Raw genomic sequence first — 25718 nt, forward strand, 5'->3', positions numbered from 1 at the left:
AAAATTTTCGACGATATCGATGTTCGATCAATGGTCGACGATACCGGGAAACGGAAGCTCTACAGTTCCCAATACTAGCCTTATATACTAAACGCTAACCCCGTTATTCTCAGATTCGCAGAACACGCGGTCCTTGGCCATTTCGTCGTGCTGGCGCTGCTGTGGCTGTCACGTGATCCCAAGTTTATGCCAGGATGGGCCGTCATGTTTGCAAAAGGGTGCGCATCCCTGCGCGCCCCCAGACCCGTAGCCAGTGGGGGAGGGGGGGGGGTAGGTTTCGGGCGGATGGGGAGAACCATCCCACACGACTTGAAGGTCCGCCCTGATGAGGGAAAAATGGAAACCACTGCGAGCTAGGACGAGCTACCTAAGAGAAAATGGTTCGCTAAATGGGTAAACGACCCCCCCTGTTCAAAATCCTGGCTACGGGTCTGACCCCCTCTCATAAACCAAGGGGCTTGTGAGGGGTGGACGCTGGCGCGCGAGGGTGAAAGGTACACAGTTTCGGCACAAAAATTACCCTAGTGTTTTTTTTTGTAAAAACCCGTATACCCCACGTAACAAAGTCATTATTAATGGGGCAGCTTTGTTTTTTCCTGGCGTTTTCGGGTTTCCTTTGGTGTTTTGGGTTTCCTGTGGTTGATGATGTGGCGTCACCCGAAGCCATCTCCTCATTTTATTGGTTGGCTATCCTTAGCCCCTCTTGTCTCACGGCCAGTTATAAGAAACCCGAACAGAGTGTCTGGGACTTGGGTGTCACCGTGTCACATGGAAAAGGTGTTTCCATCTTTTCTGTGATACACCTATCATTAGGAGCATTCTGTGACGTCATGTGGTACAGACTCCTCATTCCCTTTTATAGACACCATCACCTATGATCATCTATGAATTATTGGGTTATATGGAGCTGTCTCACAAGTCCTAATGCCTTTAGCATTCTTTGTAATCGTCGTTTTCTTCTATAAGTTACGTAAAGGATGCAACGGCGGCGATGCTGATTGCGTTCTCGTTGTTCGTGTTCCCGAGTCAGAAGCCAAAGATTTTCTGTTGGAACCCAGATGGTGGAGGTTAGTTACACAAGGAATATATTGTCTTGGACTGGACACAGACTTCACTGCATTACAGTGGTTTACACAAGAATTGTATAATACTTTTGGGCGTAGAATTCACTCAAATTAGAGTGGATTTCATGAACTCCGCCGTGCGTGGATGACACTTTAGCTAACAAGTACTGAGAACGCTCTACTGCACTTTGTCTATTACCTTTTTTGCAAGAGTTTATAAAAGCAATTCTTACAGTTGGAGTTAGTTTGCGGTACTTCAGTCCAGTTCTGAAGCATTTTTTTCCCGTAATCAGATCCAATGCACCCCGATCACAGAGCGCCAGCACTTTTGGAAAAAAAAAAAAAAAAACCCACACACAAAGTGTTGTGCTATTTACCATACCCTTGGATCACACATCGCTTATGGTCAGGCAGCGCTTGCAGTGTTGGAGTTCTACTGTTTTGCTATCGCTTCGGATTTGATTACATTCATGTTTGGCTTTGCTGGGACATGAAACGTGTTAGCTATTGATTTCGCTACTCTTTACAAACTGCGCCGGGCTGGGCTTAATATTGTACAGCTTGCATACTTTATTTCCAACAAAACATTCGTATTGTGGGATCGTTTGGTTTATATTGCCACGCGTGCTATCGTGGCCACCAAGACGAGGTTTCTCGAATCTCAGCCTATCAGCATCTGCCTGGTAGCGCGCGTCGTATCAAAATGTACGTTTCTCATATCCTTATTGGCTTACTTTACAAAACTGTCAAGGTGACCACGGTAGCGCGCGTCGTTTTAAAATTTACGTTTCTCACATCCTTTTTGGCTTATTCACAAAACTGTCAAGGTGGCCACGGTAGCGCGCGTCGTAATTGTGCTGATATTGTTTCTCGTCCCTCAGTGCATAAGCCGCCACCTAACCTTCTCACGTGGAATACAGTGGCGCATAAGATGCCGTGGAACGTCGTGTTTCTTCTCGGAGGGGGCTTCTCACTCGCACAAGGAGCAAAGGTAACAGCAAAAAGAACAAATCAGCAACATCATACGACATTTCAAAATCGAGAAATTTTGACGTCGCAAGAACTAGGTTTAATATGATATTGAGTTTTTAAAAAAACTATTGCAACAGGTGATTATAGCCGAATTTGTTGTTGAGCGACCGCCGATCGTCTGGGAAAAGCGTGTGCGGTCAAATGATTTATAAAGCGACAGTGACAACATGAAAGGTATCGATTGGTTTTGGCGTTTGACTGGCGCTCTTCCCAAACGAGACAAGGATTTTTGACTCCCGAGTTCGCGCAACAACAAATTTAGCTGTAAATTCTAGGTTCTTACTCGCGGGTTTTTACGGTACTGATGGTAACTTATTTGACTGAATGTCGTTCGTAGGAATCTGGGCTCTCGGAGTGGTTAGGAGAGCAGTTGAGCGGACTTAAGGTGGTCCCTGACTATGGTATCGTCATCATAGTGTGTGTTATGCTCACTGGCTTCACTGAAATTACATCTAACGTTGCCACGGTTACCATATTCCTGCCTATTCTCGGCACAGTGGTAAGTACCAGTATCTTTAATTCATTCAAACCATCACCATTAATGTTACCTGTGATAACTTGTATATTATACCACTTTTTACAACCAGCTACAGTGTTCCGCAAACTTTTTCGTTGTTCTGCCATCTCTCCATATGTTCTGTTATCTCTCCGTATGTTCTACCACAACTTAGTGCTTCCCCCGTCGTCGAATTTTCTTATGATCCCCACCAATATACCCTGTTCGTTCGCCTTCATGTGCTATCTACCACTATGTTCTACCAATTCGCTTTGTTCCCTCAGGGCCGGAGTATCGGAACCCACCCATGGTACCTTATGATCCCCGCCACTATATCCTGTTCATTCGCCTTTATGTTACCTGTCGCAACGCCTCCTAACGCCATCGTGTTCTCGTATGGGCATTTGAAGGTCAAAGACATGGTAAGCACGTTTTGTTCTAGAATACGATAACCTGAGTCGGGTATCGTAACTGTCCTTTTACATACAATCCAATACTGGATCCCAGCCGTATGCACCCCCCCCCCCCCCTTTTTGGTTTAGAAGCCCGCTCGTATTATTTCAATGCGTGCGCACAAGAATAACTTCATTTCAAACAAGCGCGCGGTTTTTTTTTTAAATTTTATATGCAAACATATTCTGTCGTTGATGTTGTAGAAAACAAATTTCCTAGCAGTTCTTTGTTATTGCTTATGTGTAATTCTGCGGCTGTGCTTTTTCGATATTTACGAAGGCTGCACTGAAAATTGCACTGACAACCAATTCCGCGCCCTTTATACCAGTGTCTGGTTTGATTTCAGTTCAACAAGTGGGGAGTTCCCGATAACCGGGTAATTTCGTCGGTTTGTTTGATTGGATTTGTTGTATTTTTCTTTCAGGCAAAGGCTGGATTTGGTATGAACGTGATTTGCATTACTGTCCTCCTTATCTGTCTACATGTGTACGGTACTAGCCTTTTCGGCCTGGACACTGTCCCGGACTGGGCCAAGTTTAGCACGATTAGTGGTGCAAGAAACACCAGTCTTGTTTGTCGTAACGTGACTATTTAGAACATGTGAGAACGTCCTGTTTGGGCTGGATGTGATCCTCGGCAGGGCCAAGTTAAGCACGACTATTTGTACCAAAAAAAAAAAAGGGTAGACCAGGACCGGACTAGAACCAGGCATAGCCTAAACTCAAGCCTGATTATTCTCGGAATGTCTCAACTCTTATCAACCACAGAAAGCCCAATTAGAAACCCTGGTTAGAACGCCTGGTCCGTTTCGAGTCTTTGGATCATTTCGGGTCCTGTACAGTCCTTTTTAAGTTATTCAAAGCGAGCATTTTTCACGTCTATGTGTCCCCGTGAATCAATAAAACACAATTTTTACCAAAGCATTATTTATTTAACTATTGTGAATGGTGCATGGGCTTTTAAGTTTACTTTCACTCAGGTGCACTAGGTACACCAAGAAAAATAAAGAAGCAAAGCCGCTTTTACAATGAGAACCAAAAAGACTTGAATTACCCGAATAACATGTTTCGCTGGAGTGTTAGAACGAGGAAGAAGCCACACCCAAATCACAAAACCTTACTGATGTGTCCAAGACTCTACATCTTAGCGCCCAACATCTGCTTTCCTTAAATCGCCTAAATCACCCTTACAAGAAGTTATTTATTTGTTGTTATTCTTAGAAGTAGAACTTCCTGCAGCATATTTGACAATTTTTTTGGCTTTGCTGTTTCCAAAAATGTCCGCCGTATTAAAATGAGCAGTTCTCTTGAAACACGTACCTATGAATCTGTAACATCAGTTTAGCCATCACTAAATCAAGGTCGAAGTAAATTTTTGTACCTAAAATTCTACCATCCTGCCACTAACCCATTCCACATCCCAGCTTTTAAAAATTTCTTGAAAAAAAAAACTACCTACTCAAATTGTCTGGTTACATGGTAATATTTTTTCCCTAAATGCTGTAGAGGGTTACATGCCGTATCCTGGCTGAAAGCCGTAGGGTTGTTGTTGGGGGGGCATTGCTGGCATTCCTTGTGGTCCAGCAAAACCAGGTGGAGCAAAAGCAGGACCTGCAGTTATCATCAGCTGTGGGTTATCTGAAGAAAAAAGAATAGCAATAAATTCTCCTTAATGTACTAATATGCTTTACATTGTGAGCGTAAAGAGATCTCAAGATCTCTTGCCAGAGCAATTTGGATTTTCTGCCGAACTTTTTTAGAGCGACACGATAATACGCCTCTTGCACGCCGTTTAATCTGGGCCTATCTCGCTGGCTTTGAGGAGAAACTCACCGAATATTGCGGAGAAACTCACCGAATACTATAGGTGCGTCTTGCTTAGTTTCTTCTTGATCTTTCCGCTCCGCTTCTTGAGCTCGTAATTTATCGACCTGCAAGGCACACAGCACAGGTCCAAAATTAATCTACCATGCAAATTCTAAGAAATGGACAGTTTCAGAAAATTCTACATTTTTTACAAGAAAGCTGATATATATTTATATTCTAAGAAATGTACATGTTTAAAATGTCAAGAAAAACCGATTGTGTGACGATATTACACCCAAAAAATCAATACAAACGAAATGAACATTGCAATAGCCAAATCCGCTTGAATCGCTGTGAAACTAAATCCATCATACAACAAAAACAGTCCTAAAAACCTCTCTTTTCTATCTCTAAAGCATAAGACCATCTATTGATGATGGTATTAAAATATTCAAAATTAAACCAAAGCAACAGTTTCAGATTTAAAACCAACAACACATCATGTCGTCCATCCTAGTGCCGTGAAGCAGCTCATTTGTCTACATATGCACTTGTATCATATATCGAATTCACCAAAAACTGGTATTCAACTCTGCCAAATGTTTGTCTTTTATAAGACTTCTTCAGGGCAGACTGAGTCTGAGGACAGACTTGAGTCAAATACTATTTTATTGTATTTATTCTTCTGTTTCACGATCACGCAATTTGGGCTTTTTGTATTTATTTGTATCATATATCGCGTACAGTACGTACCTTATCTATATATTCTTTTAATACTTGTATGATATACGGCATAGCAAAATCAATAAGTTTATGGCGCCAGGCGAGCTCGAGCACGTAATCCGGACTAAGAAGATCGTAGCACATAAAGAGACATGCGGCGAAGCACTCGTTATGGCCGATCTCCAGGAACCAATGGATAAGATCTTCGGCCGTCTGCTTCTTGCGTGATTCAGCGGCATACATCATGGCGTCCTGTAAGAGGGAGAAGCAGACGTTGGGAAGGGAAATATGGAAGGATGGGGGAAGGAAACAGATTCATTATAAGTTAGACAGAAGTTTGACTGAAATATAGAAGAGACTGAAATATAGAGCGACAGAAGAGGCAGACGTTTGGCAGGGGAATATGGAAAAAGGGAAAGGAACAGATTTATCATAGGTTGGACAGAAGTTTGACTGAAAATATTAAAGGCAAAGTATGGAAGATTAGTAAATGGGGGGGGGGGGGGAGGGGGTGTTCAAAAGATAACATTATTCGTGCTAGTGGGTGAAGGAATCGGAAATACGGAATGGGAGAGAAAGAGGGAAATGAATTCACAAAAAAGGCTACATGTAATGGCCTAAGACTAAAAGGAATTAATGAAAGTAAAAAAAAGGGGGGGGGGGGGTAACGTATAACACACATGATGGTGATAACGTAGGTAATGAAATATATATATCAAGGCATGTTCCACACCCTTCTTACCTTGAATAGTTTATCCCTCTTGCACAGCTCGACGGACTGCTGCCAGCGGTTATTGCCCTTGTACAGGTACGCGGCGATGCGGCGGAACTCGATCAGCTCGTGCTTCTCCAGGCGCTGCGCCAGATTGATGTTGTCAAAGTTGTCAAAGGCGTCGATGGAGGCACGCAGTCCATTATAATCTTCCTCTTCAATCAGCAGATCGTTTAGAGCTTCATTGATGGACTAAGGACAGAGAAATAGATTGGCGTTAATTTGACTTGCCTTTCCTGATGCTCCAATAAAAACTTAACGAAATTTGAGTTCGCCGACGGATAGCTCATGTGATCGGCTGAGTCTCTAAAGGATATTTTTGTGCGTTAATTTGACTTGCCTTTCCTGATGCTCTAATAAAAACTTAACGAAATTTGAGTTCGCCGACGGATAGCTCATGTGATCAGCATGTGAGTCTCTAAAGGATATTTTTGTGATGTCCATTCGCATCTAGAAGAGGGTCTAGCTTGAGTAAACTTACAGCCTGTACAAAAACGTTAAAGTGCTTTTTTTTTTCAATCCGTTTCCATCCGCTTTATGTGAGAAGAACACAGCATTATATCAAATTTACCAGAAAGATCAAAGGTCATCGAGAAAAAGGATGGTTATCCTGAGTACTTCGCATACTTTCGGTTTTCAAGATTTCCAAAACCTGCACTCTTCAGCGTGCGAATGTCCCTTCAAACAGATGTGAGCGAAGCGAAGTCTGACCTTGTTATTGTGGCTCTGTACTGAGCGCAGATATGGCTTGACCAGAGGCAAGTGCTTGACTTTAGCGAAGAAGGCCACGGCACGTGTGTGGTCCATACGAGGAGTAAGCACCAGGAGAAGGTCATTCAACAGCATTGGCTTGAAGTCAAGGTAGAACTGAAGAGATCTAAAAAATACACGTGGTAGGTTGAGTAACGAGATGGCTATTGCAGAAAACGATCCCACGCTCGCTTTTTTGACCACAAGACAAAGAACAAAGTTGGGAAATGAGGATCAGTTGTCCCTGATGCACTCAAAAATGAGTTCACAACCTAATCACGTAATATATGCTATACTATTCTGGCAAATAAACGCGAATAAACGAAATAAGATATATCCCTAAAGATAAACTACTAGCAATATTGCAACACAACACACTTCCTAACAATGTAAAATATCGTGGAAGAGATGAGGTAGCGCGGATTATAAAGATTATATGCTATAACGGCATACCTGTAATAAAGTTCAATGTTGGCGACCTTGCAAATGACATCCTTGAAAAGCCCCTCTTTCCATGCGACGGTTGGGTGCTGCATCATCGTCTGCACCGCATTATCGTACTCCTCATATTTCTCGTACAGGAACACAAGTTCGGACCACAAATGAGCTTGCTCGGCAGCCCGCAGAACCTACCAGAAGGAGAGTTAAAAAATGAGTGCTTGTTGTGGTGGGTATGCTAGAATTTGTTGTGCGACCGGTGAAACTTTAACTTAAGAAAACGTTCGCTTGACAAACTTTCTAAAAGAGATCAAGAAGAATGATCAAATGCGTCTATGCCGTGGTGGGTATACTGGAGTTGGTTGTGTGACTGGTGCGAATCTTAGTAACTAATACTTTCGTTATTGGTAGCTCTCAAACAGGACAAAAGTAGTCCTCAAACAGGACAAAAGGCGGCCCGTCAATTAACGAGCACAAAACAATCACCTCCATCTAACGAACATTTTCGTTACTGGAAGCTCCAACGTGAATGAACAAGTGAACAAACGTTTATGGGTACGTTACCTTGGGGATGTTGACACGTGACCAGAAGAGCTCCAGGTGCTCCCTCATCTTTGAAGGCTTGTATTTGGAGTAGAGGATGGCCAGCTCGGTGAACATGCCCATGTGGGCTCTCTCCAGTCCCAGAGCCGCCTCCATCAGCCCAATCAACTCTTCGAAGAAGCCGCGGTTCTGGTAGTAGTTGATAAGCTCCTCCAGCTCATCAGCATGGACCACAATGTGGAGACCGCACATCTGGGCCATGCGGAACTCGCCGCCATCAACGCAAGCAAAGCACACCTTTAAAAGTAAATTTGGGCGATAATGAACTGCGCATAAACGCACACAACAGGTCGACCATACATCATGGACACATATCACTATTAGCGCTATACGATTCTATGTAATACCACTTGTATGTAGATTGTCACGTGTTGGGATAACAAGGTACGCATAACGCAAACGTCATGAAAATGATTTCAATGGCGCACAGTGCTGTATTCTTACAACATGCTCAATGACACACGTAAGATGCTTACGGCATCGTAAGCGCAGACTGTTCTGTTTACTAACACCGCATTCACACCAGCACTTAAACCAGTTTAAAGGTGGTTTAATGAAACTGGTTTAAATCTCAATCTCCCAAGGTTGGACAGAACCAAGAACAAAACTGAATAGACTTTGCTGTACATGATACTAAGTGATCATTGAGCTAGCAAGAATTCAACACTATGAGAAACTTGGCAAGTTATCAGGCAAAGCAAAACCTTGTTTACCTAAACATGGTTTTAAGGTGAATGCAGCATAAAACTTTAAAGTGTTAAAGGAGCATCCGTTGTGCATCTAGTTTGCAAGGGGTTTTAAGTGTCGTTTGGACCATTCTAAAGTTATACGATTGTAAACTGCGTAAACAGGTTGCTAGTTGCAGGTTAAGCATTGGTGAGTATACCAACACAGATACTTGCGCTATGAAAATGCGGTACATTTCCATAGAGTAACCTGCTGCCCATGGAAAATCACACAAAAACAAATGTCAGTCACTGACACGTCAACAAATGTCACCCTTGTATTTGCACGTACCTCCTTCCAAGTCTTGGTGCTGTTCGCTTTGCGTGCCCCATCCACGGCAGCTTGGTACTCGCCCAGGTGCACAAGTGTGGACGCGAGCTTGGCGAAGTTAGAGATGTTGTTGTACAGTAGCTTAGCGGCATCATACATCCCCGCGTCATAGCAACGGTCACCGACCTATAGAACATAGAGGTTTGTAGTTATTAATGTTGTTTATAACCGATTGCTTTATTGTACAGGCGAATTACTGGTACGTGATCCCTGTTCCTAACAGTGTCTTAACAGTCCGCTCAATCCGTGATTTGGTCATATCTGCCAGATCTCTCCACCATTTAGTTATATTGATTAAAACTGCCTATTATTCTGCCATACCCGTCAAATATCTTAGAGAATTAGAAAAACCTGCCCTATCTATCTTAGTTCTGGTAATACCTTTCCAAACTGTCCGTTATTTAGTTATACCTGTCCTTGATAGGTCATAATAGACATATCTTGTCTGCTCTTTCCGATATTAGTAATACCTGTCCAATCTGGGCGTGGTTGGGCCCAGAGATAAACTCCTCCAGCTCTGCAAGTCTGTTGGTGCGCGCATACGCAAAAATCAGCTCAGTCTCCACGAATGTGTCACGAGCCTTCTTGCGGGCCATCTGCAGGTAACGCACCAAGTCCTCGAAATTGCCTACAAAATAAAGAACACAAGGAATTACACAACATCCTACTCACTAGGGTCATGTAGAAGCTATCAGAAGATTGGATTGATGCACTACAGACGAAGAACGAGAATACAATAGAACAATGAGGAATCTAGCCAATCCTGTTAGGCCTAAAGAGCTGGCTTCTACAGTTCTCACTCACGATACAAAAAAACAACAACACCTAGAGTAAGTAGGGGTTTGTGTAAGAAAGGAGGATTTGAGGATTTACATTTATTAATGCACTCTCTTTGAGAAAAAAATCGATGAGACCTCTTGCCTGAGATGCTAGTTTGTTATCTTTCATTTGTAAACTCACAATTCTTTATTCATTGAAACGTTCTCCAATGTACGAGGATATGCGCTACAAAAAAGAAATCACGTGCGCAAATTTTTGTTCCTTTTTTCACGAGTTAAACTGACCAAGTAAACATGTGTCGTAAGTAACCACGGCTCAAAGAAAATTGATACAATTCTAGCAAAGCCGTCTGCTGCATTCCTGCGTGGAATCTGAGAACAATGGGTCAACAGCCTGTTTGGGAGATTTCCCTAATTTTAGTATAACCACTCCACGGGATGCCTGTGGTGACGCGGTTACGTAGCAGAGTGGCGTGATCGGGGTGAGTGCGTCCCAGTTGTGAGTCTTTCGGTGGAAAGATATGACTTCGTTTGATTTATGTAACTTATAACCATGGAGATCGCACAGAATTGTGAGGATAGCTGTATTTACACTGATTACATGTAATTATCCACATGCTAAGACAGTTTGTTTATTATTTTACAGCTTTTCACCGCCGCTTAGCGTTGTTTGTCAACGATTGTTTGAGATGCGAATAAATGTGTTGTGTTCAAACTTGGTGTGTCGAAAATCTCTGTGCAAAACCCAAACACAACCTTCTATTACCCTACTACTATGAGCTTTTCATACACGTGCACCTCACCTGCCGAGTTAGCGGCCTCCACAACTTCCATGTAGGTTGAAGGATCATCTGCCTTAATGTACGAGTCAATCGCCTCCTTAATCATCCCCTCCTGTAGCTGGGCCTTAGCAAGCTGGCTCCATACTGACGGCTCGTTACAGCGCTCGGCGAACTCGTATGCACGGTCCAGATTCTGGATGTTCTCAATAAGTACCTGCCAGTGTACGAGGAAAATTCAGATTATCAAACAGAGAGCTTCCAATGTCATTACCTATTTTTCGTGCTTATGCCGTCGTAGTACAAGGAATACAAGGGTACCAGGAATATTCAGAATAGCTATCAAGGGCTATCAATGCCATTACCAAATCGTTTTTATTTTTACGTGCAGATGTCGATGTTGTCGAGTTGCGTGACTGTTGTTTTTGACGCGCTGACCTTTATCATTTCCTTTATCCATTTATCTATTCCATGAGACGTTACCTAATCATTTCAATGATTAATTGATTGGCGTGCTCAATTTTAAATCTAGTTAAAAAAAGGTTTCTTGAACAGAGGGTCGGCTACCTTCACCCTATGGGCATGTCTAAGAATGCTGGCCGTACCTGGATAACGGAGTTAACATTGAACTTCTTAAAGATGTCTAGGGAAGGGGGGTGATCGTACCTAAAAACGTCTAGGGTAGTGGGTGGTGGTGGTGGTCGTACCTGGATAGCAGAAGTGTTAACATCGAACTTCTTGAAGATAGCGAATGCCTCTTCGTACAGCTCACTGCCGATGGCAATACTAGCGATGTCAGGCGCATCGTAGTTGTCCAGTCGGGTAATATACTCCATGACGCGTGTTCGATCAGCCTTGATGGCCGTCAGGATCAACAGGTTCTGCAGGTTTCTGTGAAAATAGATTATAGAATTATCACTTTAATGATAGTTAAGGGACAGATTGTAATTATTGAAATTATAAAATACATCGCATTACCAGATGTTTTAGCTGTACAAAGAACGGGTGTCTTATGCATACAGAGCTGAGCGGAAGGATATGTTGACAAGCAAATTGGAACGCAAGATGCATTTTGCTCCATGGCATCAGAATCGTTGCGCTAGCAATTGATGCTGCATTGTTCTATACCCCTGATATGTCACTAGCAAAAAAGGACTAACATCAGCTAGCATTGCTGGCACCTCTACACTCGTTTGAACACAAGGTAATGTAATGAAAGTGAACTACACCTCCCAACAGGGTGTACACACAAAGCCTGTTTACACAAACAATGAGGCATTGTTTTCACAAGGAATTTTTAAAAAAACCTGGAGAGCTGTGGCTATATCAACATAACATGTCATTTTACAAGAGTTTTTTTAGGGGGTAGAGCAAAAGAGCAGACCCAGGTTGCACTGCTTACCTGTGATCGCTAAACACTGAGTTTTCAAGCACAATCTTCTCCAGGAGTTCGATCAGCTCGTTGGGGAGATCAGCGGTCATGAACGCCTTCACTGTGCACGAGACATCCTCCGGGTCCTGGGTCTCAGACAGGGCTGTTTGGACAACCTATACAAGATAGCCCACCATTAAAGAGGGGTCTCAGACAGGGCCGTTTGGAGAACCTATACAGGACAACCCACCATTAAAGGGTCTTTGTCAGCTGTCATTTGGTCACCCAGAAAATACCAAGTGTGAGAAAGCGCCAATCTCTATTGGCTAAATTCAGGAGGTTGATTTGACGAAGCTGTCGCAATATTTTCGATTTCATTTGGTAAATGAAGTATGATATACTGTTTTTAGACATATAATTTGACTTCCTATGATAAATGAAAATAATAAAGCAAAGTCTTCTTTGTGTTCCATGGTGTCAGATTGGTGGAAGGACCAACAATTTAACAATATGCAATTTGCCAGCGACACCTCTACAACTAGAGTCGTAGAGTGTTAATCAGTCTATAACTCCACTACGATGTTTGACTACAAAAGTCGTAGTGTGCCATTCAGGGTTAAGATATGTTGTTGTAAGGTCCGTTGGATAAATCGTGCTGTCTAAATCGGCCTTTAGGCAGAGCCATAGGATCATAACAGAAAAATTTGAAAGCTACAAATCTCCTTCGTGTGTGAGGGCGCAGGTAAAATACGGAAGAACTAAGGGCATCAAAATGTATAAATAATGGATGACTATGCGTCATAAATAGCATAAGGCTTAATTTAGACCACATTTTTTCAAGTGCTGTTCCAAATGCATGCAAAAACAAAAAACAATCAACGCTGCAGATAAAACAATCAATGTTGTTTATTTCAGTGTATTTGTACTCGGAACGGCACATGACTAGCGTCTAACCAAGGCACGACTTTGATTTTTTTCTATCTGTCTTACCTGGTCTATTAGTTGCCTTCTGTACTGGTTGGTCTCCAGGAGCACGCTTGCCCACAGCTCAGGATCGCGCCTTCGCACCAGGTATCGTGACAAGCTCTTGAAGAGCGAGTTCTCATTGCAGACCTTGATGAGCTCCTGGTCGCACTGGCCTCGCTCATACGCCATGCAGGCAAGATGGGGGTCACGCTTCTCGCAGTACTTACCTACCACGCGGCTGTCATAGAACGTGTTTTCCCTGATGGTGGACAAAGAAAACACGAGAAATCAATAGGCTGTCATAGAACGTGTTTTCCCTGATGGTTGACAAAGAAGAAATGAGAAATCAATAAGGTGTCGTAACGGGTTTTCCCTGAGGGAAGACAAATAAAATATCAGTAGAAATTAAGGGACCGTCATAGAACGTGTTATCCGTGATGGCAGACGAAGAAAACATGAGAAATCAAAGTGTTGTCATGACGGGTTTTCCCTTAGGATGGGCAAAAAAAACACGAAATTTCAATGGACAGTTCATTATGGATTTCCCTTAGGGTAGACAAGGATGAACAAATATAAGTAGAAATTAAGAGTTTGTCACAGAACGGGTTTTCCCAGAAGACAAATGCAGTTGGGCAATATACTAAAATCTCATCACTGCAGACTATTCTATCTTTTAGATATTATACCAGGGAAGATTGGTCAACATTTACAGGTTGTCAGAAAGGGAGAGACACGTAAGGTCAGAAACCAAGCAGTGCTTAAAAGCACTTCTCACAGATGCACAGACCACGTGTTTATTCATACCACATACTTGGATTGTCAGTGGTCACATTTTCAGGCATGGAAAGGTGGTGATTATGAAAATGTCACAAAGGGGGTTGTTGTTAGATAAAGAAGTGCACGTGGAACTGACCTGAGGAATCTCTCAGGGTTGTTGTTCGAGTCTATGTAGATCTTCGCCATGGCATTATGAGTGGCCGGCTCTTCTGAGCCATCGTGAATCCTTGCCTCAAGCCAAGAGAGCAGCAACTTGAGTCTGTTTCTTTTCTCTACCTGTGCTACCAGCTCATCTGTGGAGAACTGGCCACGCACAGCCATAATGAGACTCTTGATGATGTCCTCAGAGCAGTCAACATCCAACAGGCCACCAACCACCACGGGAAGACGGGATGGGTTCACCTGAAAACATAGAATATTCAGTATTACGCATTACTGTAAACGCGCTTCACATGCAACTTACGTTACTCTTTAGTATATATATATATATGGATCTATAATCCTCACCTTTTGCACATAGATCTCAATGTACTTCTGCAAGTTGTTGCGGTAAAGGTAGAGCACCAGGTCATGCACAAAGTCGAACCTGTCGCACACAATGATGAGTGGAAGCTGATCTGTCAGTTTGGCCTCTTTCAGGAAATTCTTCACACGCTCAGGGTCATAGCAGTTGCTTTCACGGCAGATGCGCTCAACTTCCTTAATCTGGCCAGTTTTGCAAGCAGCCTGGCAAATAAAAGGTGTAAGAGGAATTAGATACTGTTCCAGGTTTATGGAACTTTGAAAGAATCAAACACTTAAGCATGGTAGAATTTTAAGGGTTCACAAACTGGCTGGACTTGCACAGAACAGCCTGACAAACATCAAAGATGGGATAAGAAGAACTGCTGTAGCTACTGCTTCATGGGTGGAGAACTCCTAAAGAATGGAATGTTGCAACGTGCAAAGGAAAAAGTTTTTTTAATCTAGTGAGCAACAGGAGAAACAAGCAGATTCCGTGAATTGTGTAGTGTTGTTACACTAATACAAAGGAGACAGGCTACACAAAAAGATATTGTAGAACCTTGCTTATGGGACACTAGCGCAAGGGACACACGGTAAAGGTACAGTATATCATCAAGACTAGAAAACACAGCAGAAAGGGATATATTTGTTACAGTATAGCTAGAAGGCATGAATAAATTTGACAGCTTGTGCCTTTCAGAACTCAGAAATGGTTTCATGACTTGTTTGCCCTCAATCGGAAGATGGTGATAGGTTGATGATCATTAAGGCATAGATCCAATGCACAATAAAATCTGTTTAATACCTGGATATACTTGAAATGTACATCTGACTCCTGGCTAAAGTTGACGATGGAACCAAGGAAATAGAAGAGACCTGTGGATGAAATGCCCACCAAGCATAAATTAAAATACTCCATGGAATAGCATCATGTGTTATTATAAATTATAAAGCTGTAATAGTGTCTTTCAGAACCGTTGATTTTGTTTCATGGCAGTAGCCATCAATCGAAAGATGGTGTGAGTTGCTCATCATCAAGACACTACTCTAAAGACACTAGTCAATTTTTCTTTCTCTTGGTAATTACTGTGATTGCTTGTTTCCTTTTCTTTGTCATCAAAAACCCTTGAGAATTTACCCTGAGACTTTCTCCATTTTATTTTCATCCAAAATACAACTGACTATCAGCAGTCACCATTCAAAGTCCCAAAATATTTGTCAAGTTTTTAACATAAATGCTGTGTCCAGATATCTGTTGTAAGCAGTAGAACTCCATTAACAATCCCTTAGCTGAGTCCAGGGTTTAATCTCCATAGAGATGAGAAAAAACAGTTAACTGTATAATCCTACCTTCAAAGCTCTTGAATGACTCAAAGAGCTCTATGAGGGCATTGGTGGACAGCTGGTCGTGGTACTTGGTGGCTACCTGGACACAGATCTGCAGGTTCTGCCTTATGTTATGGCTGAGCATTGCACGCAGGCATTCCAGAGAGTCCTCCACCGACAGGGAACCAAAATAATTCACAAGCCACTGGAACAAAATGGATGGAGTCAGATACCAGATAACGAGGAGACTATTGTGCTAGGCTTAAGATAGTTGCCTGTCAGATTAACGAGATATGTTAGGTTTCATTGCACTTTGTGCATCAATGAATGAATGGAATATGGTATTCATCATTTCAGGCAATGCATATAAAAACAAACCCAGGGTGTATTGAAAGGGCCCTTTTTCTATCATCTTTTGTTTTGGGGAGAATTTTCTACATGATTTATTGAGACATGATAATAAGATAGGATTTCTTTGTCAGTATTTTGAAGCAGTACTTGGAAATGGAGATTTAGAATTTGTACTAGAAAATCTGGAAATTTGTAGGCAAAACACTGAAAGATTTTTTGAAAAAATTATAATAATGATAAAAATGCTAATCAACACTAAGTGGAGGTCTTCTTGCACCTTTTTCACATCATTTCAACTATACTGATTACACCCATTTCACAAAAGGTTGTCAGTGCAAATGGCCAATGGCAAATGGCTAATGGGTACTAATTTTTCGTAAAATTAAAGGTGTTAGATAAAGTCCAGCAATGTCAGAGCCAAGCCTTGGTAACTTTTAATGGATAATTGTTTCGATTTATCCATATACTTCGAGACTCATGGTTACTTTCGTCGTAGGACTGCCATTTGCCAATCACCATTTGCCATTTGAACTAACAACCTTTATTGAAATAGGTGTATGTCCCGAGTAAACAAACTCTACCTCAGGATTGAGAAGATGAGTGTGGACAATGGCTCTCTTGATGTCAAAGATATCTGTGTAGTGCTCCAAAGCCTGTTGGCAAAAAACATAATCACATTCTAAGAACAGCAAAACCTCACTTAAGAACTACAGTCCCCATACAAGTTGACAATACCATTCAGATAAACGAGATATGTTGGTTTCATGGCACACTGTGCATCAATGGTTGAATGGAAAGTGTATCATCATTACAGAGGGTACAGAGTATGACAACTCTTGCACACTCATTGGGGCCTTAAAATGCGACAACAGCAACAGCTATGGGACAGATCATAAATCATTTCATGTCATGATTTGGTGAAGTACAGTCAGAATCTCGCAGATAGAAGGCATTTTCATGTGCGCTTTTAAATTATAAAATCAATTTGATTGTTTTCTAACATCCCCATAATGAGAATTGCGCTCTTTATAACTAAAATCCCCTATGTACATAAGAGGATGTGAGCTACACAAGATGTATAGAATCAATTGATTGAACAATGAACGGTAACACATCCCTGAAGCTCACATCTAGGCAATGTTAGCAGTTGACATAACAAAATGACAGTATAAGTTTGACAAAACTAACCCGCTGAAGAAGTCCAGCATTCTCGCAGAGCTGAGCAACATGCGCCCTGTCATAGTGAGTGAACATCTGGTTGCCGAGGATAGCATCAGCAACCTGCAGGAAAATAGATTCATAATTTTAAGAGAGAGAGAGTCGAGCATGCAATTACCATAAATGCAGCTACCATAAACAGTGTAACAGCAGTCAGCCATTAAAACATGCCATGTTAAGGGCCTATGGTACTATCTTTTGAGTACATTGCTAGGGAAATTTGTTTGTTTTATAAAAGCTTCTGTTTTTTGTCAAATCTCTTGCAACTTTCAACATAAGTGTTTTAGACATAAGTGACACAAGTGATGACTTCATCTGTCCCCTCCCATGGTCACGTGACCCAGAATAGAAACACGTGTCGGAGAAGCTACTGTTGGAATCTAACATAATTTTTGTTGCAGAAATATTTTAACATCACTATTTTATAAAACTTCACGCATCGGATTTGAGAATTTTTGATACCGCGAGAAATGGTGAATATTTATGTTCTTCGAAAATGACATATTTAATAATAACTTTTTTATTTCTTCAAAAATAAAAAATCCCATGCGCTAAGTTGTTAGGAATGGTAATATCAATGGTTTGATTGAAAAAAATTTCACAATTGTTGTAAAATGTTCAAAATTAGCGTGTTTTTATCTCGGGGAAATGGCCGCCATCTTGTTTTTTTGCCATCTTTTTTTATTCTCGAAAAACATATAAAAAATGCATTTTCTTCTACAAAACGTCAAAAGTTTATTTTAATCTCTTGGAAAAAAAAAACAAAGAAAATTAGAACTGGAGTTTTGAAAAAAAAAAAAAAGGACTTGATCAGGAATTGAACCCGGAGCACTTGCTTACGAGTCAAAGGTGCTAACCACTGGGCCACGGAACCAAGTTGGGAGGCGCGCAGCGATTTTAGTCTATGTAGCGCTTTTCCAATTCGTAGCAACTGAGTTTCGTAGCAACGAGATAGTACCATAGGCCCTTAAAGATGCATAGGGAAAATTTAAAATCCTAACAGCTCAGCTGATGTTTGGAAAGTGTCGAAATGCATGTTGCAGGATACGAAGGACAAGAACAGCTATGGAGCAGGATGCAGTTTTCCATAAAGCTGATGTCTGACATTATCTTTTATGTAATATCTGGATTTATGTTTATCACCCTATCATAAATTATGAGGTAGAGGAGATTCCTTAAAACTGTCAATAAAGCGAGCACACAAGATTAGCACGCATATCTGAAAAACAACCCCAGTAATATCTAGCGCAGTCCAGCACGTCATGCCATGGACCCACCTGGGGTGCGGTTAGCAGGTTCATTTCCAGCAAACGAGTCTGAAGGGCAGCCTCAGTAGGCCTGTTGTTTTTCAGAGCATCCAGAAGAAAAGAAGTACACGCTTGTACTTGGTTTGTCTCCATGAACACATCCACAATCTACACAACAAGCAACAGATACGAGGTAAAATAACACATGTAAAATGGTACATAACTGCAGGTGTCATGAGGAGAAAATACCCTAACCCTTAAAAATGAAAGGAGGGTACTGTATATTCAACTTGCTGAAACAAAAGAAATGTGTGCATTGTTTGTAAAAGTATTAGAACTGCATACTGTATAAACTTTATTTTGACTGGTATCATTGCACCCTAAATTGTACATAATGCCCCCAAATATCACATGCTATCGTACCATGTTCAGGTCGGCTAGGGGTTCACCATCCTCTTGGACCATCATTGAGGCAAAGGAGGATCCAGCTTCTGGGTTTACCCGCATCACATTACGCAGCAGGAAGATGTAGTCTGCGTTGTAGTTCACTTTCTTGGCATAGAGGACAATCTTCTGGAACTGTCCAGTCTCGGCAAAGCATTGGATAACCTGAAGCAGACACCACAAATTAGTTTCAAAGGAACAAAAATAAGATGTGGCAGTATGGAAATTTTATGTACATCTCTCAGAGGTAGAAGTGGTTTCATGGCAATCTTTGATGCATCAATCGAAAGATGGTGTTAGATAATCATCACAGAGATGGACAAGGAGATGGACCAAAATTTATTTCTACACACAGAAGGTGTCTTACCTTGGCAGGGACGTTGGCCCTAAGGTAGACGGACAGGGCAAGGGTGGGGTCGACCTGCTTCACCAAGTCTCCTAATTCCTCACTGCACTCAAGCTGAAACAACAAAGCTTCTTATAAAATCCAGGGAATTGAAAAAATACTATACTGGCTTATAATATGTACAGTGCAGTATATGCTTATCTCTCAGAAATCAAATTGAGGTTTCACTGCATGTGTTATGCATCAATCGAAAGATGGTGATATGTGATCATCACAGAGATAAGTACTGATAGAACTTTGTCAACAATTTGCGGTTTCCTCTATAAGGAAATACCACCACTAATATCAGACTTTCTACATTCTCCATTCTCTCAAGAGAGTAAAAACATCTTAATGAGAAAGGACAAAAAGATAGTATTCTAATAGTTGTGTGATGGTTGTGATATAATGAGGACTGCAAATTCTGCTCCCCAAGTAACAAGCCTATTATTTATTCTTCCCCATTCATAAATGGCTTCTATACCTTCTCCTCCTTAAGCCATTTCTCCAGCAACTGCTTCTTGCCCTGCTGCAGCACAGGTTTGCATAACTCCAGGGACTCAAACTTGTTCAGCTTGCCCTGGTCCAGCAGTATACCAAAATACTGAAGCAGTGGCGAGGTCTGTCCAGGCTGGGCTGGAACTTGCTGGAATCTCTGGATGGTTTGAGGTGTACGCAGGACACCCTTGGGTGCATTAGCTGCAACTTTGGCTGCCTCTGAGTACTGCATGTTGTTAAACAAGGTGTTGAATTTGCGCACAAATAGCTCCTCTGCGCCAGCAAGATTGTTCCTGACTGCAAGTCTCAGGGCGAGGTCTGGCTTCTGCAGCACGTTGGTGATGTACGGGATAATGTTCTCCTCTTCCACACTCACAGAAAGAACCTAAATGAGAATTATCGAGCTTAAATTTGGTTTGATGATGTCAACAAAGAGATATCATTAACACTGCCCTGAACAGCTTTTCATGATTTCAAATATTATAAATTTAGTTAACCAGTTAGAGTCAGCTCAGGTAGTATTCAGGAAATTAGTTGGTGCTTTTCAGGTTAGGATTAGTTACACTGCTGAAGTACAGCATTCAAAAGAAGACAATATTTAATCATCATCAAAGCACAGAAATAACATATGCATCTAAGATTTCTGACTTTAACAGCAGTATAGTAGTTCTATCTTTTTAAGACATACTGCAATCTTATCATATGAACTACCACTAGTACAAGCCCACATAAATACTACCTATCAAGGGTGAATACATTGTATTCACAGTGTTGCTAAGGGGGCTTGGCTGTTGTATATCCTGTAAAAAAGGAATCTTCTATCTGTGGCATCTTCTATCTGTATGTTTAAAAAAATTTTCTATGACTGTTTGCTTTCTGTGACACCTCCTGGAAGCATGTTATGAGACATTGTAGCCTGCGTAGCCGGCAGACCATTGTTCTAGCAGCGCCGCCCCTTAGCATGTGTACTCAAGTAGCTGTCAAATTACATGAACTGTTTACATTGTAATTTTACTTCAGTTTCTTGTCAAAATAAACGCGCTACATGAACATTGTCTTGTTTCTTAGCACTTTGTGTTCTCTGGTATGTCCATGTGAAAATAAAATTAAATCCAATCAACGAATCCATGAATGAGTGCTGTCATTACTGCAACAAAAATCTTCGAAAGCTGACTTGATGATTCGATCGCCAATATTTTTAAAGAGAGCAAAAGAGCTGATATTTTTGGTGTTGTTATCGCTAAAGACATGATATCGATACCCTTGGTCTATACGACATGGGTTTCGTTGACTACACAGGCAGCAAGGTTTTCCTTGAAGGTAGAGTCCCGTGTTAGCGCCTTCATAAAACTCTTGTCTGTGGCGTTTTCAGCAGAGCTGTAAACAATCGAAAACCGACTGCTCAAGATAGATTAGATGTTATTGAGGTCAAGGGAACAGGCTGACATCCCCAGTGATTCCAGTTCGCTGACCTGACCCTCTATGATGCTGTTTAGCGGGACAATTACAAGCACAAATGCTTTTGGCTTCGTTCTCGCTTCGGCAAGAACTTTTTCCAAACCCGTCCGCATAATTGCTAACACATCATTCCTTATAAACAGCTGCCTCAAGCACTGCAACTAATCGGTTTTTTAGGGCAAAATCCGGTCCTTTTGGATCTCATGGGGTCAACAAAACGCTCGATAAAAATTTTTAAAACTCTTACTCAACCAACTAGTAGGCATTTTCTTGCACCAAAGCTTGTTGGTACGACGCATTGATGGATGTGACACATCTCAGCCAATAGCGAGCCTCCGGTCTCTCAGAGACCAGAGTGAATGGCTAGAACAATAGTTTGCGGGCAGGCTCTCCTTTCTTCCCCTTTTCCCAGTACCCCTCCCCTTCCCTTGAGCCGCTATGCAGGCTAGAGACATCGCATTGTGTATCTATGACTGTATGCTTTGTGTGACATATTCATATGCACATGTATGTACTGTAGGTCTCCTACCTGGCCTTTGCGGTTAACCCCAATGATTCCACCAGTAGGGTCATGTGGTGCCGTGACAAAGATGGTATCACCGCTGATGCGGTTCATGTAGATGCATGTACAGCTCTCCAGGTCATACAGGTGGATGTAGCCGTACTTGGTAATCAGGAAAACTATCCCATGCTTCTCGCTAACCTAGAAATTCAAACAGAGTATAAATTTCTGAGAGTTGGAAAATGTAGAAATGACTAAGGACAACAACGAAAAAAGTATATATAATATACTTGCATCATTGGAGTGAAATTCTCAAATAAGATTGAGCATTGAGGTCCTATAAAACTATCATCCACCCTATGATTTTTAATGGTACAGAGCTAATAATTGCACAGTACAGTTAAAAGCAACAATGAAGTATTGTACAAAAACTTAGAGCAGTTTGGTGTGGTGTATGTTTATGAGGTGGAGAAACAATGGTATAAAAGGCAGTGAATTCTGACCTGCATAGCAACTGGGAAGTCGTTCTGTGCTTCTGGAGGGAAGAATACTTCTACAGCCTTCTTGGCAAAAGGGCTGTTTCCAGCAGGAGGAGTCCCTACTTCAATCACATGAAGCTAAACAGGATTGACAAAACATGCTTATCAATCTGTGGCAATAAGAACCTTGTTGCTACAAACAATCGTACACTGCAGAATTATTATTAAAAGGATGCCATCTTGCTATACCTTTCCACCCTGAGGCCCACGGACGGCAAAGCAAAAGAGGTTGGATTCACTCTGGTTGCCCTCGGCCTTGAAGGGACAAAATGCTGCAGCATGACCCTCAATAGGTTGACTCACTTTACGTTCTACTGAGTACAATTGCATTGCTCCAACCACACGGTTTTGCTACAGAAACAAAAACAGAGTTAATCTGGCTGGAAAAGGAAACTGAATGTAAGTAAGTAGTTTTGGAATTCTAGTTCTCTCTTTTTAATAAGAATAGGCCAAATGACTAGGTCATCCAATAACAAACCTGGGCTGAGATACCAATCAGTAGAAGCCATTGCTGGGTCTTGTCAGTTCGGTAGTTGATGATCTGACAGCCAGCCAGGCTGGAGTGACGGTCAAATACTTTTGTCGGCTGGGAGTCACCTAGAGAAAAGCAAAGAATCTAAATTAGACAGTATTGATTTTATTATCTCCATAGTCTGCATGCAGGACACCGAAAGTTAGACAGTTAAGTTTCCTTCCCAGCCATGACTTGGCAAAAAACTCATAGATATGTGGCCATTTCTAGAGGTTACAGTTTTATCATTCTCTATAGGGGTTACATGTCCCACACCAGAACACATCTATTGGTTCTTTAATGAATAACATTTAAACATGTCTTTGATTGCTTTAATGAATTTAGATTTAATGATTCAACTCACCTTCCATGGTCCAGTGGAATACAGCAGTATCAGTTACCATAGCAATAGTATTGACACTAATCCACTTCCAAAAGGTGACATCTTCTACCATGGTGTGAGCCTTCATCTTGCTCTTCATCTCGATGTTGAAGATCTGAAGAGTGCGGCCAGCTAAAAGAGAAACATCATTATCCGTTTCATTTCATGGAATTTTAGAAAGAGGAGAGTTTCAGATGTATGTTAAATACCCACAAATTCTTCTTAGGTACTGTAATGCCATAAAGTTTGGTTCTCATTTCCATTCTTGAAACAATTGTTTGAATTTTCAAATGTACTCTGTAGGCCTTTTTTGGTTCATTGAGTGCTGTATGAACTTGAGAAATAGGCAAACATTCGAACCACTGTTTACAAAAGATATGTGTGAATTGATAATGGGGGTAAATACCTTTCAATTACCTATAAAACAAATGCCAAAATCTTATCAAAGTTGTCAAGCTTTGCTTTGAAAATTTGAAAACACGTTCTTGGCAAATAATCAAATAAAATTTTGAATAATGAACTCGATGATTGGCTCTAGAGCGTAGCTGGTTTGACTGTTTAGGAGAATAGAAATGAACTGCAGACTATTTCATGCTTTAGCATAGTCAATAACTACAGTAATAGATAGAATGTGACAATACTGTAGATTATGTTATCCCTGGTCTAATACCTTTCAGTGCAATCACTTTTGACTTGGGATTCATGATAGCAGAGTCAGCAGAGATTGGCCTGCGTGTAGGGTTGTTGGCATCCGCTAGGTCAATAATAACCACTTGCGCAGTCTCTCCAACTTTCTCTCGCACACAGATGAACTTATCAGACTCCATCGTGAGAGTGGAGAAACCAATGTTTGCGGCATTGATTCCAACATTCTGGAGCTGTAAGAGCCGTATAATTACAACTGTTATGAATATCATGTGAAAGTGTGTAACAATTTTACACAACTATAAATCTGAGAAACAGGCATACCAGAACTCTTCAATGGTTTTGCTTATATGGTAACAATGAAGGGGGAAATTGTTAAGTTTATTGTTGTGGAAATAAATGATGATACTGATGATGATGTTTTGTTGTATGTTGATGTATAGTATGCATTTTTTTAGTTTATGTATTTTTCTTGTGATGCCTCCCTGAAATCTATTTGTCAAGAAAATGACCAGTAACAGACACTAGAAAATAAAAAGTTTACTTTCACACACTATAAAGAAATAGAATAAAACAAAATATAAAAAACAGCATGCTATCAGAGTTTGTTAGTGTTCTTCACATATTATGGGTTCTACTACAAATGTAACAAGCCTCCATACGCCATATCAATAGTTTCCTTTTAGTCAACAAATAGGAAAAGTTTTGTAGATGATTAGGATGAAATAATACTCAAAAAAGTTATCAAAACGGTGATTGGTAGCAATAATGTCAATTCTAAAAAGCTGTCAACATTTTGATAATGCAAGGATGATGAATGCAACACAGGTATTCTAAACTTTGCAAAATCTATTAAAAAGTTATCTCAAATCAAATAATCCACCCGGGAAAGAAGAAAACTCAACTTTGCAATTATTGGCGGTCACGGAATTGATCGTAAACAGAAAGCAATGCATTTTCAAGAAGAGAACATGTTTTATTTAGAGCAGAAGCTAAAATCATAGTGGTCTCAAGTCCTACTAAGTTATTTTCACTTTCTATTTTTGTGCCTGCTATCTTATTCAAAGAATAACATACCACGAAAAAAAAAACAAGTTTGGTGAATTCAGATACTGAGGGAAGAGATGTTTAGATCTAAGTTTGTATAATAAGGCAGTGCCCCTCAGTAACGTTTCCGCTTTAGTGTGAGCTCAAAGCTTGCATGACCACAATTTTCATTGGTCTGCCAAACGAAAAATCTCGCATATTTCAACAAGGCAAAAATCCGCTATAGACAGTTTAAAGTATGTACAAGTTAGCTTTAGTATTTTTGCTTATCTAAGAAAGCGTTTAGTAGCTCTATAGGGACAAGAATGTTTGAAACAGCTTGAAGTCGAAAGCTTCTACGCGGAACACATGCGTGCTCTTTCGTCGTGCATTCTAATAACGGGAGGCGAAATTACCTGTAAATGTTCCTGGAAACGAATGGGTAAAATTTGTGCCATTGTGCCTAGAGCCTTCTTCTATCCTCCTAGTCTTTGAAACACCCCTGTTAACCTTTCTTTACCCCGCCAAACCGAAGGCAATTAGAGCGGGAAGAGAGGTTGGAAGTCAGTGCTTGGCACAAAGATATGGAGGAGCGTAAAGCCGGCAGCTCAGCACGAAAGTGAGGCAAGTGGGAGGTGCCACGTGAGCAGAGATCTGGGGCGACTATATAAAGCGCGCAAACAAAATAGGTCAAGCGTTTCTGTAGGGTTTCAGCGGAATAAGAGAAAACGAGAAAGAGTCTATTTCCGCTAAAATCCCAACCGGAACGGCAACTGTAGGACACATTATATTTTATATTTACTACTCTGTAGAGGCC

General features: G+C 41.2%; 2 protein-coding genes and 1 long non-coding RNA gene across 4 annotated transcripts in view; 2 read left to right on the forward strand and 1 right to left on the reverse strand.

Moving 5' to 3' along the window:
* Positions 1-3965, forward strand: part of LOC5516619 (solute carrier family 13 member 5) — a 9177-nt gene extending 5212 nt beyond the window's left edge. For both annotated transcript variants that reach the window (XM_032386427.2, XM_048726729.1), the window contains exons 8-13: positions 114-218; positions 967-1067; positions 1946-2055; positions 2434-2595; positions 2877-3014; positions 3470-3965. In XM_032386427.2, coding sequence (XP_032242318.2) covers positions 114-218; positions 967-1067; positions 1946-2055; positions 2434-2595; positions 2877-3014; positions 3470-3640 — 787 coding nt within the window. In that variant the 3' untranslated portion in view covers positions 3641-3965. The remainder of the gene's footprint in view (positions 1-113; positions 219-966; positions 1068-1945; positions 2056-2433; positions 2596-2876; positions 3015-3469) is intronic.
* On the reverse strand, positions 3955-25507 carry LOC5516555 (clathrin heavy chain 1). Its single transcript, XM_001636631.3, has 30 exons — positions 25318-25507; positions 23901-24108; positions 23213-23362; positions 22816-22934; positions 22527-22688; positions 22302-22415; positions 21826-21999; positions 19825-20223; positions 19323-19415; positions 18935-19120; positions 18542-18679; positions 17235-17327; positions 16628-16699; positions 15720-15900; positions 15175-15245; positions 14373-14591; positions 14002-14267; positions 13113-13347; positions 12153-12298; positions 11458-11641; positions 10775-10967; positions 9663-9820; positions 9154-9318; positions 8098-8373; positions 7549-7724; positions 7057-7222; positions 6316-6537; positions 5604-5825; positions 4900-4975; positions 3955-4682 (listed from the first exon to the last, which is right to left on the reverse strand). The coding sequence occupies exons 1-30, from the start codon at positions 25357-25359 to the stop codon at positions 4555-4557; spliced, it is 5034 nt and encodes a 1677-aa protein (XP_001636681.2). The 5' UTR covers positions 25360-25507; the 3' UTR covers positions 3955-4554.
* Positions 10373-10680, forward strand: LOC116620735. The gene is made up of 2 exons (XR_004297192.2): positions 10373-10543; positions 10618-10680. It is a non-coding gene; the product is annotated as an uncharacterized LOC116620735 (long non-coding RNA).
* Positions 25508-25718: the final 211 nt, after the last annotated feature.

Source organism: Nematostella vectensis, chromosome 4 (genome assembly GCF_932526225.1).
Source record: "Nematostella vectensis chromosome 4, jaNemVect1.1, whole genome shotgun sequence".
NCBI lineage: Eukaryota > Metazoa > Cnidaria > Anthozoa > Actiniaria > Edwardsiidae > Nematostella > Nematostella vectensis.